Genomic DNA, 12,245 nt, shown 5'->3' with positions numbered 1-12,245 from the left:
ACCTGAGCTTGGACAAACACCGTTGAGTAAACAGTAAAATTTATAGGTCCTGTTAAGAGTCTGTTTACCTCAAGTTCCTGTTTGATTAGCCTCTGTTGTTATTTCAGGGTCCTGTTACCTTCTCTGTTTATTTCCAGTTCATGTTAGCTTCTCTGTTTATTTCCAGTTCCTGTTAACTTCTTATTTCAGGGTTCTGTTACCTTCTCTGTTTATTTCCTGTTTCTGTTATCTTCTTTTCTTATTTCAGGGTCCTGTTACCGCCTCTGTTTATTTCCGGGTCCTGTTTACGATATCTCAGGTATATATATATTTCCAATCTTTCTTATTTCTGTACCTTATTATTATTCACTATTCTCTTGTTCTTACCTGGGTGAAAACTAATTAACAGGTGTATATATATAATTAATGTATTTTGTATTTAATATTTGCTGTATTATTCTGTATTCAGTATTTATTATTTTCTAAGATATTATTATTAGATGTTTATATTTGCTTAATTTTCTATATATATATATACGTTAGTGTGTTGCTTTCGTTTATATAATGGTATATTTAGTCCTATATTATAATGGTATACTAAAAATATTATTGTTTTACGTATGATAAATTTTATAATATATTTTTTTAATTTATTTTATATTGCGGGAAAAAAATTGATATTTGCTTTTAAATCCACCTTGAGAAAACGATTCCACCAATATAAAAATATCAATCAGTTATGCCAAAAAAATCACTCATTACTGTATTTAATTAATGGTTTTAACGTATAATAATAATTAAAACATTCATCGTGGTTTATTTTTATTTATTTTATGTGTTTACGGTTTATTTTTAGTTCATGTTTACCCGGAATTAATGAGTTGTGTTGAGGCTTTACCGCTTGGGTGTCGGTCGCTTAGTTCCCCGTGAGGATGTTCACCTTCAGAGAGGAGAGACACTCGTTCCTGGTTAGGCTGGTGAGAAGATGGGGGGTGAGGGGGGTGAAGGTGAGGTGAGTGGGAGTGTGGGTGAGGTGAGAGAAGAGAGAGAGGAGTAACTAAACAAGGAAATAATGAAGAAAATAAAGAGAGAGGAACAACAAAGATGGAGGAGAACAGAGGCAGGCCATAACAACAGGATCTTATGACGTCACCCATCACCTGGTAAAACGTCAGCAATCATCTCCTATGACGTCACTACCGCTGGAGCCAAACGTGACAGTCGGCTATAAACCAATAAACTCTCTCTCTCTCTCTCTCTCTCTCTCTCTCTCTCTCTCTCTCTCTCTCTCTCTCTCTCTCTCTCTCTCTCTCTCTCTCCTTCCTCAAAGACTTACATTGAAAGCTTTAATTAAAAATATGACTGTGCATCTGACTGTTGACTGTAAGATAACAGGTAAACCGGTGTCATTGACGTTTTATGACTGTTGGGAGACTTTTAACTAGGAGACTCTTTTAACTAGGAGACTATTAACTAGGAGACACTTTCAAATTCGTGTGTGTGTGCGTGTGTGCAGGGGGGCAGGCGTGGCGTGTGTGGGGGTGGGCGTGTGCAGGGGGGGCGGGCCGTGTGTGTGTGTGTGGGGACGGGCGTGTGTGTGTGTGTGTGCAGGGACGGGCCGTGTGTGTGTGTGTGGGGGGGGGGGCAGGCGTGTGTGTGTGTGTGAGGGGGGCGGGCGTGTGTGTGTGTGTGTGCAGGGGACGGGCGTGTGTGTGCGGGGACGGGCGTGTGTGTGCGTGTGTGTGTGTGTGTGGTCATCATTACTCTAACCAGACAATGACCCAGCTGGTGGTATAGAGGTATCTGACAGCCTCTACACACACACGCACAACGTCAACTATCTCACACCTTCTTCAGATTGATGGTAGTGAAGATCGTGATGCTCTTAGGGAACGGATAAACGTAACAAGAACGCCCTTTACGGATTCAGTTGGTGGGAACGGCGAATGGCAGCGGAATGAAGACGTCGCTAGAACGCACCTCATAGGAAAGAAAATTACGAGTGAAAATTATTGTTTATTTTATTTATTTTTATCTTAATGAATGACAAGAGAGATTAAGTATCAAGTGAAAAGAGAAAATTCGACTCTCTTGTTGATAATGGTGGTAGTGGACGCAGCTAGAACGCACCCAATTATTATGGCGATTAGACCTGATTTAAAGGGGTTTTTTCCTGTTTATTTCTTACCTTAACGAGTGATGGATGATCTTAATTACCTTTGTTATATGTAGAGATAAACATTACTTCTCAGGTGGAGGGGGGGGCTGAACTCGCTAAAACGCATCACATAACATATATATATTTAAAGAGTTCAGGACTGTTTGTTGATATCTCTTAACTATAGCGGTTTTAAAGGTTAATTACCCTTATCAGGTGAGAAATTAAATATATCACACTGAGTTGGTCATCCAGTGGAGGTTGGGGGGCACGCGCTAGAACGCACTTGACCATGATAACACTACGGGTGATCTTATATTGGTTGATGCATCTTAAACGAGTGATTATAGAAAGTAATTACCCTTATCAGACGAAAAGCTACACCCACACACATGGCAAAATAATGGTTGTTAGTGGGTAATGAGGGTAGACTAACGCTAGAACGCATCTGGACGTGTTAATGTGGATGAGGTTAGGCGGACGCTAGAATGCATCTGGACGTGTTAATGTGGGTGAGGTTAGGCGGACGCTAGAACGCATCTGGACGTGTTAATGTAGGTGAGGTTAGGCGGACGCTAGAACGCATCTAGACGTGTTAATGTAGGTGAGGTTAGGCGGACGCCAGAACGCATCTGGACGTGTTAATGTAGGTGAGGTTAGGCGGACGCTAGAACGCATCTGGACGTGTTAATGTGGATGAGGTTAGGCGGACGCTAGAATGCATCTGGACGTGTTAATGTGGATGAGGTTAGGCGGACGCTAGAATGCATCTGGACGTGTTAATGTGGATGAGGTTAGCGGACGCTAGAATGCATCTGGACGTGTTAATGTGGGTGAGGTTAGGCGGACGCTAGAACGCATCTGGACGTGTTAATGTAGGTGAGGTTAGGCGGACGCCAGAATGCATCTGGACGTGTTAATGTGGATGAGGTTAGGCGGACGCTAGAATGCATCTGGACGTTAATGTGGGTGAGGTTAGGCGGACGCTAGAACGCATCTGGACGTGTTAATGTAGGTGAGGTTAGGCGGACTAGAATGCATCTGGACGTGTTAATGTGGATGAGGTTAGGACGCTAGAATGCATCTGGACGTGTTAATGTGGGTGAGGTTAGGCGGACGCTAGAACGCATCTGGACGTGTTAATGTAGGTGAGGTTAGGCGGACGCCAGAATGCATCTGGACGTGTTAATGTGGATGAGGTTAGCGGACGCCAGAATGCATCTGGACGTGTTAATGTGGATGAGGTTAGGCGGACGCTGTGCCTGACGTGTTAATGTGATGAGGTTAGCGGACGCTAGAATGCATCTGGACGTGTTAATGTGGGTGAGGTTAGCGGACGCTAAAACGCATCTGGACGTGTTAATGTGGGTGAGGTTAGGCGGACGCTAGAACGCATCTGGACGTGTTAATGTAGGTGAGGTTAGGCGGACGCTAGAATGCATCTGGACGTGTTAATGTGGATGAGGTTAGGCGGACGCTAGAATGCATCTGGACGTGTTAATGTGGATGAGGTTAGGCGGACGCTAGAATGCATCTGGACGTGTTAATGTGGATGAGGTTAGGCGGACGCTGAATGCATCTGGACGTGTTAATGGGTGAGGTTAGGCGGACGTTAAAACGCATCTGGACGTGTTAATGGGTGAGGTTAGGCGGGCGCTAGAATGCATCTGAACGTGTTAATGTAGGTGAGTTAGGCGGACTCTAGAATGCATCTGAACGTGTTAATGTGGGGTGAGGTTAGCGGACGCTAGAATGCATCTGAACGTGTTAATGTGGGGTGAGGTTAGGCGGACGCTAGAATGCATCTGGACGTGTTAATGTAGGTGAGGTTAGGCGGACGCTAGAATGCATCTGGACGTGTTAATGTGGGTGAGGTTAGGGGACGCTAGAATGCATCTGGACGTGTTAATGGGTGAGGTTAGGCGGACGCTAGAACGCATCTGGACGTGTTAATGTGGGTGAGGTTAGGCGGACGCTAGAATGCATCTGGACGTGTTAATGTGGGTGAGGTTAGGGGACGCTAGAATGCATCTGAACGTGTTAATGTGGGGTGAGGTTAGGCGGACCTAGAATGCATCTGGACGTGTTGACAATTGTGTGTGTTGCTGGCTGGTGGTTGAGTGTTAACGAGGCGGTATTGTACGTCCAGCAGCCATCCTTTTATCACACACATGACGATGAGAGAGAGAGAGAGAGAGAGAGAGAGAGACATGTACAGTTAGACACACACACACACACACACACACACACACACACACACACACACACACACATAGACCAATCTCCTGAAGGTGCAGGATGACTGGACACCACCCGCTAACAGCTCCCACCTGGCGAAGTCACATCAGAACAAACTCGACCTAACTGGCTATGGTCTAGTGCAGGTGTAAACAAGATGGTACTTCGGAGGGTGTAAACAAAGCTCATGGGGGTTATCTTAGCTGTTTACGGTACATGATGTAACTTGGTGTAAATATGGGATGGATAAGAGGTCTTGTTTATACCATAGTGTAAACAAGTGTAAACAAAGCTTATATAACTACTGTTTATACCATGATATATATATATAATTGTAAACAACCCTTAAATAGAATGGTTGTTTACACTCATATAAAGATAACCTGTAAACAAAATATACCTGTTTACATTACCTAATTAATATCTTACCTGTAAACACCTTGAGAATTTTGTCCTCCAGATACTGGAAAACCATAGGTACAGTTACACACACACACACACACACACACACACACACACACACACACACACACACACACACACACACACACAGTAATGCGTTTCGATTCTCAAGGAGTCCATTACCCTCCTCCCCCCCTCCACCTCTTACCTCCTCTTGTCCTCCTCCTCCTCCTCCTCCTCCTCCTCCTCCTCCCCATCCTTCCCACACACAGATCTCATGAGCGAGTGATGGGGTAGTGGGGAGGGTGATGGGGAGGGTGATGAGGAGGGGTGATGGGGAGGGGTGATGGGGAGAGGGGGTGATGGGGAGATGGGGTACACGTCCCAGTAGCCATGATCACTGCTGTTGAGGAAATTCTCATCAGCTTCAGAGACAAACGTGTTTTTAAAAGTTCAGTTAGGTGTGTTTTGTGTGTGTGTGTTTGTGTGTGTGTGTGTGTGTGTGTGTGTGTGTGTGTGTGTGTGTGTGTGTGTGTGTGTGTGTGTAGTGTGACCTTGTCGTAGATTGTTCACCACCACCTCACCACCATCACCAATCCCCTCTTAAATAAACCAAAGAAGAGAGAGTTAAGAAAGCTAAATAAATAAGAAAGAGAAACTAAAGAGAAGAAAGTAGTGAAAGCTGTAGGGAGAACTGGACAGACAGGTAGACAGACAGGTAGACAGACAGGTAGACAGAGACAGACAGACAGTAGTTGCTCATGCATGGTTCACCACTTGACCAGTAAACAGAGCGTGGTGCTATAAATTTAACACACACACACACACACACACACACACACACATTTCTCGAGATTCCAACGTTGATTCATGATTTTCGCAATACATTTGAGATTTCTGTGCATTTGGTATCTATTGTTGAAGGAATTGGTGTTGTAGTAGTTGTATTTTATTATTTACTTTTATTATTATTTTTATTATTATTATTATTATTATTATTATTATTATTATTATTATTATTATTATTATTATTATTATTATTATTATTATTATTATTATTATTATTGATGTTGTTTATTTATCATCACCATCATCCATCACCACCACCACCACCATCACCACCACCACCACCACCACCACCACCACCACCACCACCACCATCACCAACAACAACAACATCAACAACAATAAAAATGCTCTGCAACACAAGGTCATATTACATAAGACAGAAATTAAATCAACCATGAATTTTAGGTTTATGACAGACACACATACAGTCATACATACAGACATGTGCACGTATTATAGACTACCTGTGTGTGTGTGTGTGTGTGTGTGTGTCCTCCAGGTGACCACAGACAAAAGACCATTTCTTTAAGTTGTTATTGTGAGTTTGTGGGTTTTAGACAGCGTGTTGGGAGCTTGCGTTATCATATTGATGTTTTGCGTCTGAGTTTGCGTCGGCATCTGGAATCTGATGTTGTTGTTTTTTTGCGTCTGTGTTTGCGTTTGATATTTCTCAAGTGTCTGGGTAGTGTTTTGTTTATGATGTTAAATGTTATGTTCTGTTTCTCTGTCTGTCTGTCTGTCTGTCTGTCTGTTGCAAAATGTGTTGTATGTTCGTGATTATTGATGGGTGATGCAGAGAGAGAGAGAGAGAGAGAGAGAGAGAGAGAGAGAGAGAGAGACGAAAAGAAAGACAAAGAAGAGAAAAGACTATTTTGACCCTCTAATCTTTACCATCTTGCAATACAATATGAGAAAACTTGGCATTACTAACGAAATGAACATAAAAACATCGACAGAGAAAGATTGCCTCATGGGTTCCGAAACATGAAGACTCTTGAGAAATTAGTTCAGTTTCCCCTCCAAGCTTCTCACCTGAGCGAGATGTTAGTGCCTCACCTCACTTAATGACCGTAATACCTCACCGTTAAGTCCTCAGGTAGGGATGTAGGAAGAGGGGGGGTAGGAGGGGTAGACCTGGTTCTGTGTAGAGGGTGAGGAGTGGATGAAGAGGGTTCTGTACTGACCTGACCTGACCTGACTTTTTGCTAACTGTTTTGTTGTGATCCTGTGGGAGTGGTGGGAGAGTCCTGTGCTTATTTGACCTCCTCCTTCTTCTTCCTCTCTCCTCCTCCTTCTTCCTCCTCCTACTCCTCCTTCTTCTTCCTCCTCCTCCTCCTCCACGATCTTCCTCTTCCAGTGGATGTAGGAATGGTGGGAGGATCTTGTACATACCTGACCTCCTCCTTCTTCCTCCTTCTACTCCTCCTTCTTCTTCCTCCACCTCCTCTTCCTCCTCCGTGGGGGAAGATCAGGTCCTGTGAGTGTAGGAGGGAGGTTTCTCCTCCCACAAACCCTCCAACACAACCCGTTATTATCGAGTTGATTAGAATACTGTCGTGCCGAATAAGTGAACTTGACTCTGTCTTCGTCAAGTTCAGCCTTACCTAACCTAGTTGAACCTATTATGACCTAACCTAACCTAACCCAAATCCTAACCTAACCTAACCTAACCTACTGACGAAGGTAAGAATTATAGCGACACGTTCTCCATAATTCACAGGTACAGAGACTCAGTAATTGGGCCCAGGTGACGATGACCATAAACCAAGACTTAACTCGTGGTTAAATGCGACACCTGTGCCCCTCTTACCTGTGTGTGTGGGCGGGGGGATGAAAACTACAACACGCCATAAACATTTGTCACGATGGGAATGATGTAACGGGAGAGAGAGGAGAGAGGAGAGAGAGAGAGAGAGAGAGAGAGAGAGAGAGAGAGAGAGGGGGGGGGGATAGCATTCGTGAGATAACTACCATACTGTTCCAACCTCCATCAGCTCTGCACTAATCACCCTTACAGGTTCCGTAAACACCGTGGTTGGAGTCGTGGAGGTGAAGGGGGGAGAAGTTACCTACCTCATTCACCCTTACACCTGAAGCTCGTCTGTGCTGAAGGTGTGGCATGGACGGGTGTTGACTGTCACCCCCACCCACCCCCCTCCTCCTGGTACTGGGTAATATGATCTGTTGCCTCACCTGGGTTTATACCGCAAGGTCACTCACAGGTAGAGAGAGAGAGAGAGAGAGAGAGAGAGAGAGAGAGAGAGAGAGAGAGAGAGAGAGAGATCACCTCAATCAACACACACACTATAGAAGGAGATAGATAGATAGATAGATAGATAGATAGATAGATAGATAGATAGATAGATAGATAGATAGATAGACCGACCTTGTAGAATTAAATTTCTCCATCCGTGTCATAATATCTCAGTTGTGTGTTAATCCCAGTGTTGTCTTGTCTTTGTGATAAGTCATTTTAGGTCAGGTTTATGTTACGTTTAGGTTTAGGTTAGGTTTAGGTTAGGTTTAGGTTAGGTTTAGGTTAGGTTTAGGTTAGGTTTAGGTTAGGTTTATGTTAGGTTTAGGTTAGGTTATGCAGGGTTTATTTGAGGTTTAGGCTAGGGTCTATGTCAGGCTGAGGTTTATGTCAGGTTTATGTTAGGCCAGGGTTTATGTTAGCTTGAGTTGTGGTTAGTTTCATGCCAGTAAGGAGGTGTTGTGTAGGAGGTTAGGTTAGGTAAGGAGGTTCCAGTTAGGGTTTAGTTAGGTTAGGTTTATGTTAGGTTTAGGGGGTTTAGGTTAGGCTTATGTTAGGTTTAGTTAGTAAATAAACATTACTATCGATTTAATACACCAACCCGATACGATGAAGTCAGACCATACTAGGAAAAACACCTTGCTTACTCTCTATTGAAAGTGACCACTACTGTAGGTTAGTTTCGTTTTTTTTTTTACCCCAGGATTATCAACGACTAGATCACTGAATATTTAATGGCTCGTTGACCTCTGACCTCTTATTACAACCTCTCTAGTGATTTAACAATGAGGGTTTGTCTGTCTATCTGTCTGTCTGTCTAACTATTTATCTGTCTGTCTGTATCTGTTAGAAGAGAGAGAGAGAGAGAGAGAGAGAGAGAGAGAGAGAGAGAGAGAGAGAGAGAGAGAGAGAGAGAGAGAGAGAGAGAGACCCACCCCCCCCACACACACACACACACACACACACACACACACACACACACACACACACACACACACACACACAACCTAGCGGTCCAGGGTGTGTGGCACAGTGGATGGTGGAGATGCAACGACAGCCTTCAGGATAAGGGCCTAAGGGGCAGGCCGCCTCTGCCCTCCTGCCCTCCTCCTGCCCCTCCTCCTGCCCTCCTCCTGCCCTGCCCCTCCTCCCTCCCTCCTCCTCCTCCTCAAAACAGGAAGAAATTAAAAACTCCTTAAAAATAACAAACCTCAACTACCACCTTTCTCTGTCTCTCCGTCATCATTTCCTGTACTCTGTTCTGCCTCTACGAACCAGGAAATAGACGCAGAGGAGATAAAGAGTAGAATGAGATAAAGAAGAATAGAGAGAGAGGTGATGAATATAGATAAATTGTGTGTGTGTGTGTGTGTGTGTGTGTGTGTGTGTGTGTGTGTAAGGTGGTAGGTCGATCTAAGTTAGGGTACTGAGAGAGAAACAATATACCTCCTCTCTCTTCCTACTCTCTCTCTCCAGACTCTTTCCCTGAGGATGTTATCAAACCTCAATCCAATATCAGCTCCTGAGAATTTCTGTAACAGGAAGGGAAGACATTCTCACTGTGGGAGAGAGGGGGAGGAGAAGGCGAAGAGAGGCCAGAGATAGAGGGTGGGTGAGTGGTGAGAGAAGGCGGAAGAGAGGCCAGAGAGAGTGGGTGGTGGGTGGGTGGGTGACAGAGAGACAGAGAGACATTACGGTATTAAAGTTGGATAGGCAACTGTTCCATGAGCCACTGTTCCACGGGCCACTGTTCCATGGGCCACTGTTCCACGGGCCACTGTTCCACTGTTCCACGGGCCACTGTTCCATGGACCACTGTTCCGGGCCACTGTTCCATGGACCACTGTTCCACGGGCAACTGTTCCATGGGCCACTGTTCCATGGGCCACTGTTCCACGCCACTGTTCCATGGGCCACTGTTCCATGGGCCACTGTTCCACGGGCCACTCGTCCACTGTTCCACGGGCCACTGTTCCATGGACCACTGTTCCATGGTCCACGGGTTAGCCCATGGAACTATCATCGGGCCACTGTTCCATGGGCCACTGTTCCATGGACCACTGTTCCATGGGCCACTGTTCCATGGACCACTGTTCCATAGGCCACTGTTCCGTGGACCACTGTTCCATGGACCACTGTTCCACGGGCCACTGTTCCACCGGCCACTGTTCCACGGGCCACTGTTCCACGCCACTGTTCCACGGGCCACTGTTCCACGGGCCACTGTTCCACGCCACTGTTCCACGGCCACTGTTCCACGGGCCACTGTTCCATGGGCCACTGTTCCACGGGCCACTGTTCCACGGGCCACTGTTCCACGGGCCACTGTTCCACATAGTCTTAAGAAGGAAAAGATGGGATGGGAAATATTTATAGTAAGAGACGACGCTTTTATGATAGAATTTATATAGAATTTGTTTTCATTTTGTCATTTGGGAAGATTTTGAGAACTTGTTTGATCCGCGAAGCTGGAGGGCACACACACACACACACACACACACACACACACACACACACACACATACACACACACACACACACAGACAAAGACATTCATGCCTGACATTAATATTACCACATCAAGTGACAAAAAAAATATTAATAATAACTTACGGTCAGTATACAAACGAGAGAGAGAGAGAGAGAGAGAGAGAGAGAGAGAGAGAGAGAGAGAGAGAGGAGAGAGAGAGTACCACCCCAACAAAGCGGAGACCGGAAGCGATTTCAACGTGTGTGTATGTGTGTGTGTGTGTATGTACAGGCAGTAACAGACCTTGCATCACCTCCTCCTCACCTTCTCTCCTCCCACCTCCTCCCACCTCCCTCCTACCCTCCTCCCCACCTTGCCTACCTGCTGACCTGACATTAACTAGCCACACCTGTGACCCCCTCACCCCCTCACCCCCCTTCCTCCCCTATTCTCCACACTATTTCTCCCTATGACTTCTGACGTAACCTAACTCTAATTCCAACCTAACCTAACCTAACCAAACCAATCTTATGTTGAGTTTGTGTTTGTTATGTAAATTGACGTTTTGTTTCAGGATGAGTGGAGGAGAGGGGGAGGGGAGAGGGCGGGTAAGAGGGGGAGGGTAGGAGGGGGAGGTGGTTGGTGCTGTAAGGTAAATATATTTTGAGTTATATAAATGTTGGTATTAAGGCCCTGTGTGTGTGTGTGTGTGTGTGTGTGTGTGTGTGTGTGTGTGTGTGTGTGTGTGTGATGGATACCTTGAGGAAAAGACTGAGTGTCTTCTCTACCAGTCTCCCTCCTCCTTCTTCCTCTCTTTCTCCTCTTCTTCCTCCTCTTCCTCTCCTCTCACCCATCACAGCCGTTCATTAAACCAACATAACCCCACTAACTGTATTTTTTTACACACATTATAAACCAAACATAAAACACAAATATAAACAAACAAAAACATAAACCAAACATAAAACACAGCCAAAAAACACAAACTTAAACCAAACATAAAAAAACACTAAACCAAACATAAACCAAAACACAAAAGCAAAACAAAACAAACAAAACTCAAATAAACCAAAACAAACAAACAAAACATAAACCAAACATAAACCAAACATAAACATAAAACCACTTCAGCTACACCTTCCCTTACATTGTTTACACAGGTTATACAGCTAAGTCAACACCTACCCACGTTCAAGCTCACTCCCTCACGTTCCTACCCCCCTCACGCCCCCCTCCTCACGTTCCTCCCCCCACGTTCCTCTCCCCCACGTTCCTCCCCTGCCCTTCCCACGTTCCTCCCCACGTTCTTTCCTCCCACGTTCCTCCCCCTACGTTCCTCCTCCCTACGTTCTCTCCCCACGTTCCTCCCTACGTTCCTCCTCCACGTTCCTCCCCACGTTCCGCCTCACGTTTCTCCCCACGTTCCCCTCCCCGTCTCTTCCCACCACAATCTAATCACGTGAACTTTAGGAAAACGGCAGCGACATGGAACGATAATGACACCTTAACGACTATTACCGCTGTCCAGGTGATGATTCCATATCAAACCAAAGTGATTGACGGTCATTAGAGCCTTATTGGTCAACTACCTGGGAATTCAATCGTGTGTGTGTGTGTGTGTGTGTGTGGACAGGTAAACATATACTGTAATTTTATACACGTATTTAACAAACCTGACCTACAATCACTGACCTACAATCTACCAGTCAAGTCATGATAAGGGGGCGGGCTGACTTCCACATCAATTAGAGTGGTGTCAAAAAAAAGACCTCATTTTAATATATTTCTCTGTTTTAAATCTTGATTATTCTTTTTGCCTCACTCTGTTTTTTTTTTTTCATGGGCAAAAAGTTAACTTGAGTTTTATTCTTACGGGAAATAATAGTCTTAGTGGT

At 45.0% G+C, this 12,245-nt stretch overlaps 1 protein-coding gene across 1 annotated transcript in view; it reads left to right on the top strand.

The window, feature by feature from the left end:
- Positions 1–12,245, top strand: part of LOC121858983 — a 105,690-nt gene that overhangs the window by 3,341 nt on the left and 90,104 nt on the right. The window contains exon 2 of the mRNA XM_042355638.1: positions 248–298. Coding sequence (XP_042211572.1) covers positions 248–298 — 51 coding nt within the window. The remainder of the gene's footprint in view (positions 1–247; positions 299–12,245) is intronic.

This window comes from Homarus americanus, unplaced genomic scaffold (assembly GCF_018991925.1).
Source record: "Homarus americanus isolate GMGI-L3 unplaced genomic scaffold, GMGI_Hamer_2.0 scaffold55805, whole genome shotgun sequence".
Classification (NCBI taxonomy): domain Eukaryota; kingdom Metazoa; phylum Arthropoda; class Malacostraca; order Decapoda; family Nephropidae; genus Homarus; species Homarus americanus.
The sequence above is the reverse complement of the archived record's forward strand: the minus strand, read 5'-3'. Positions and strand labels throughout refer to the sequence as shown.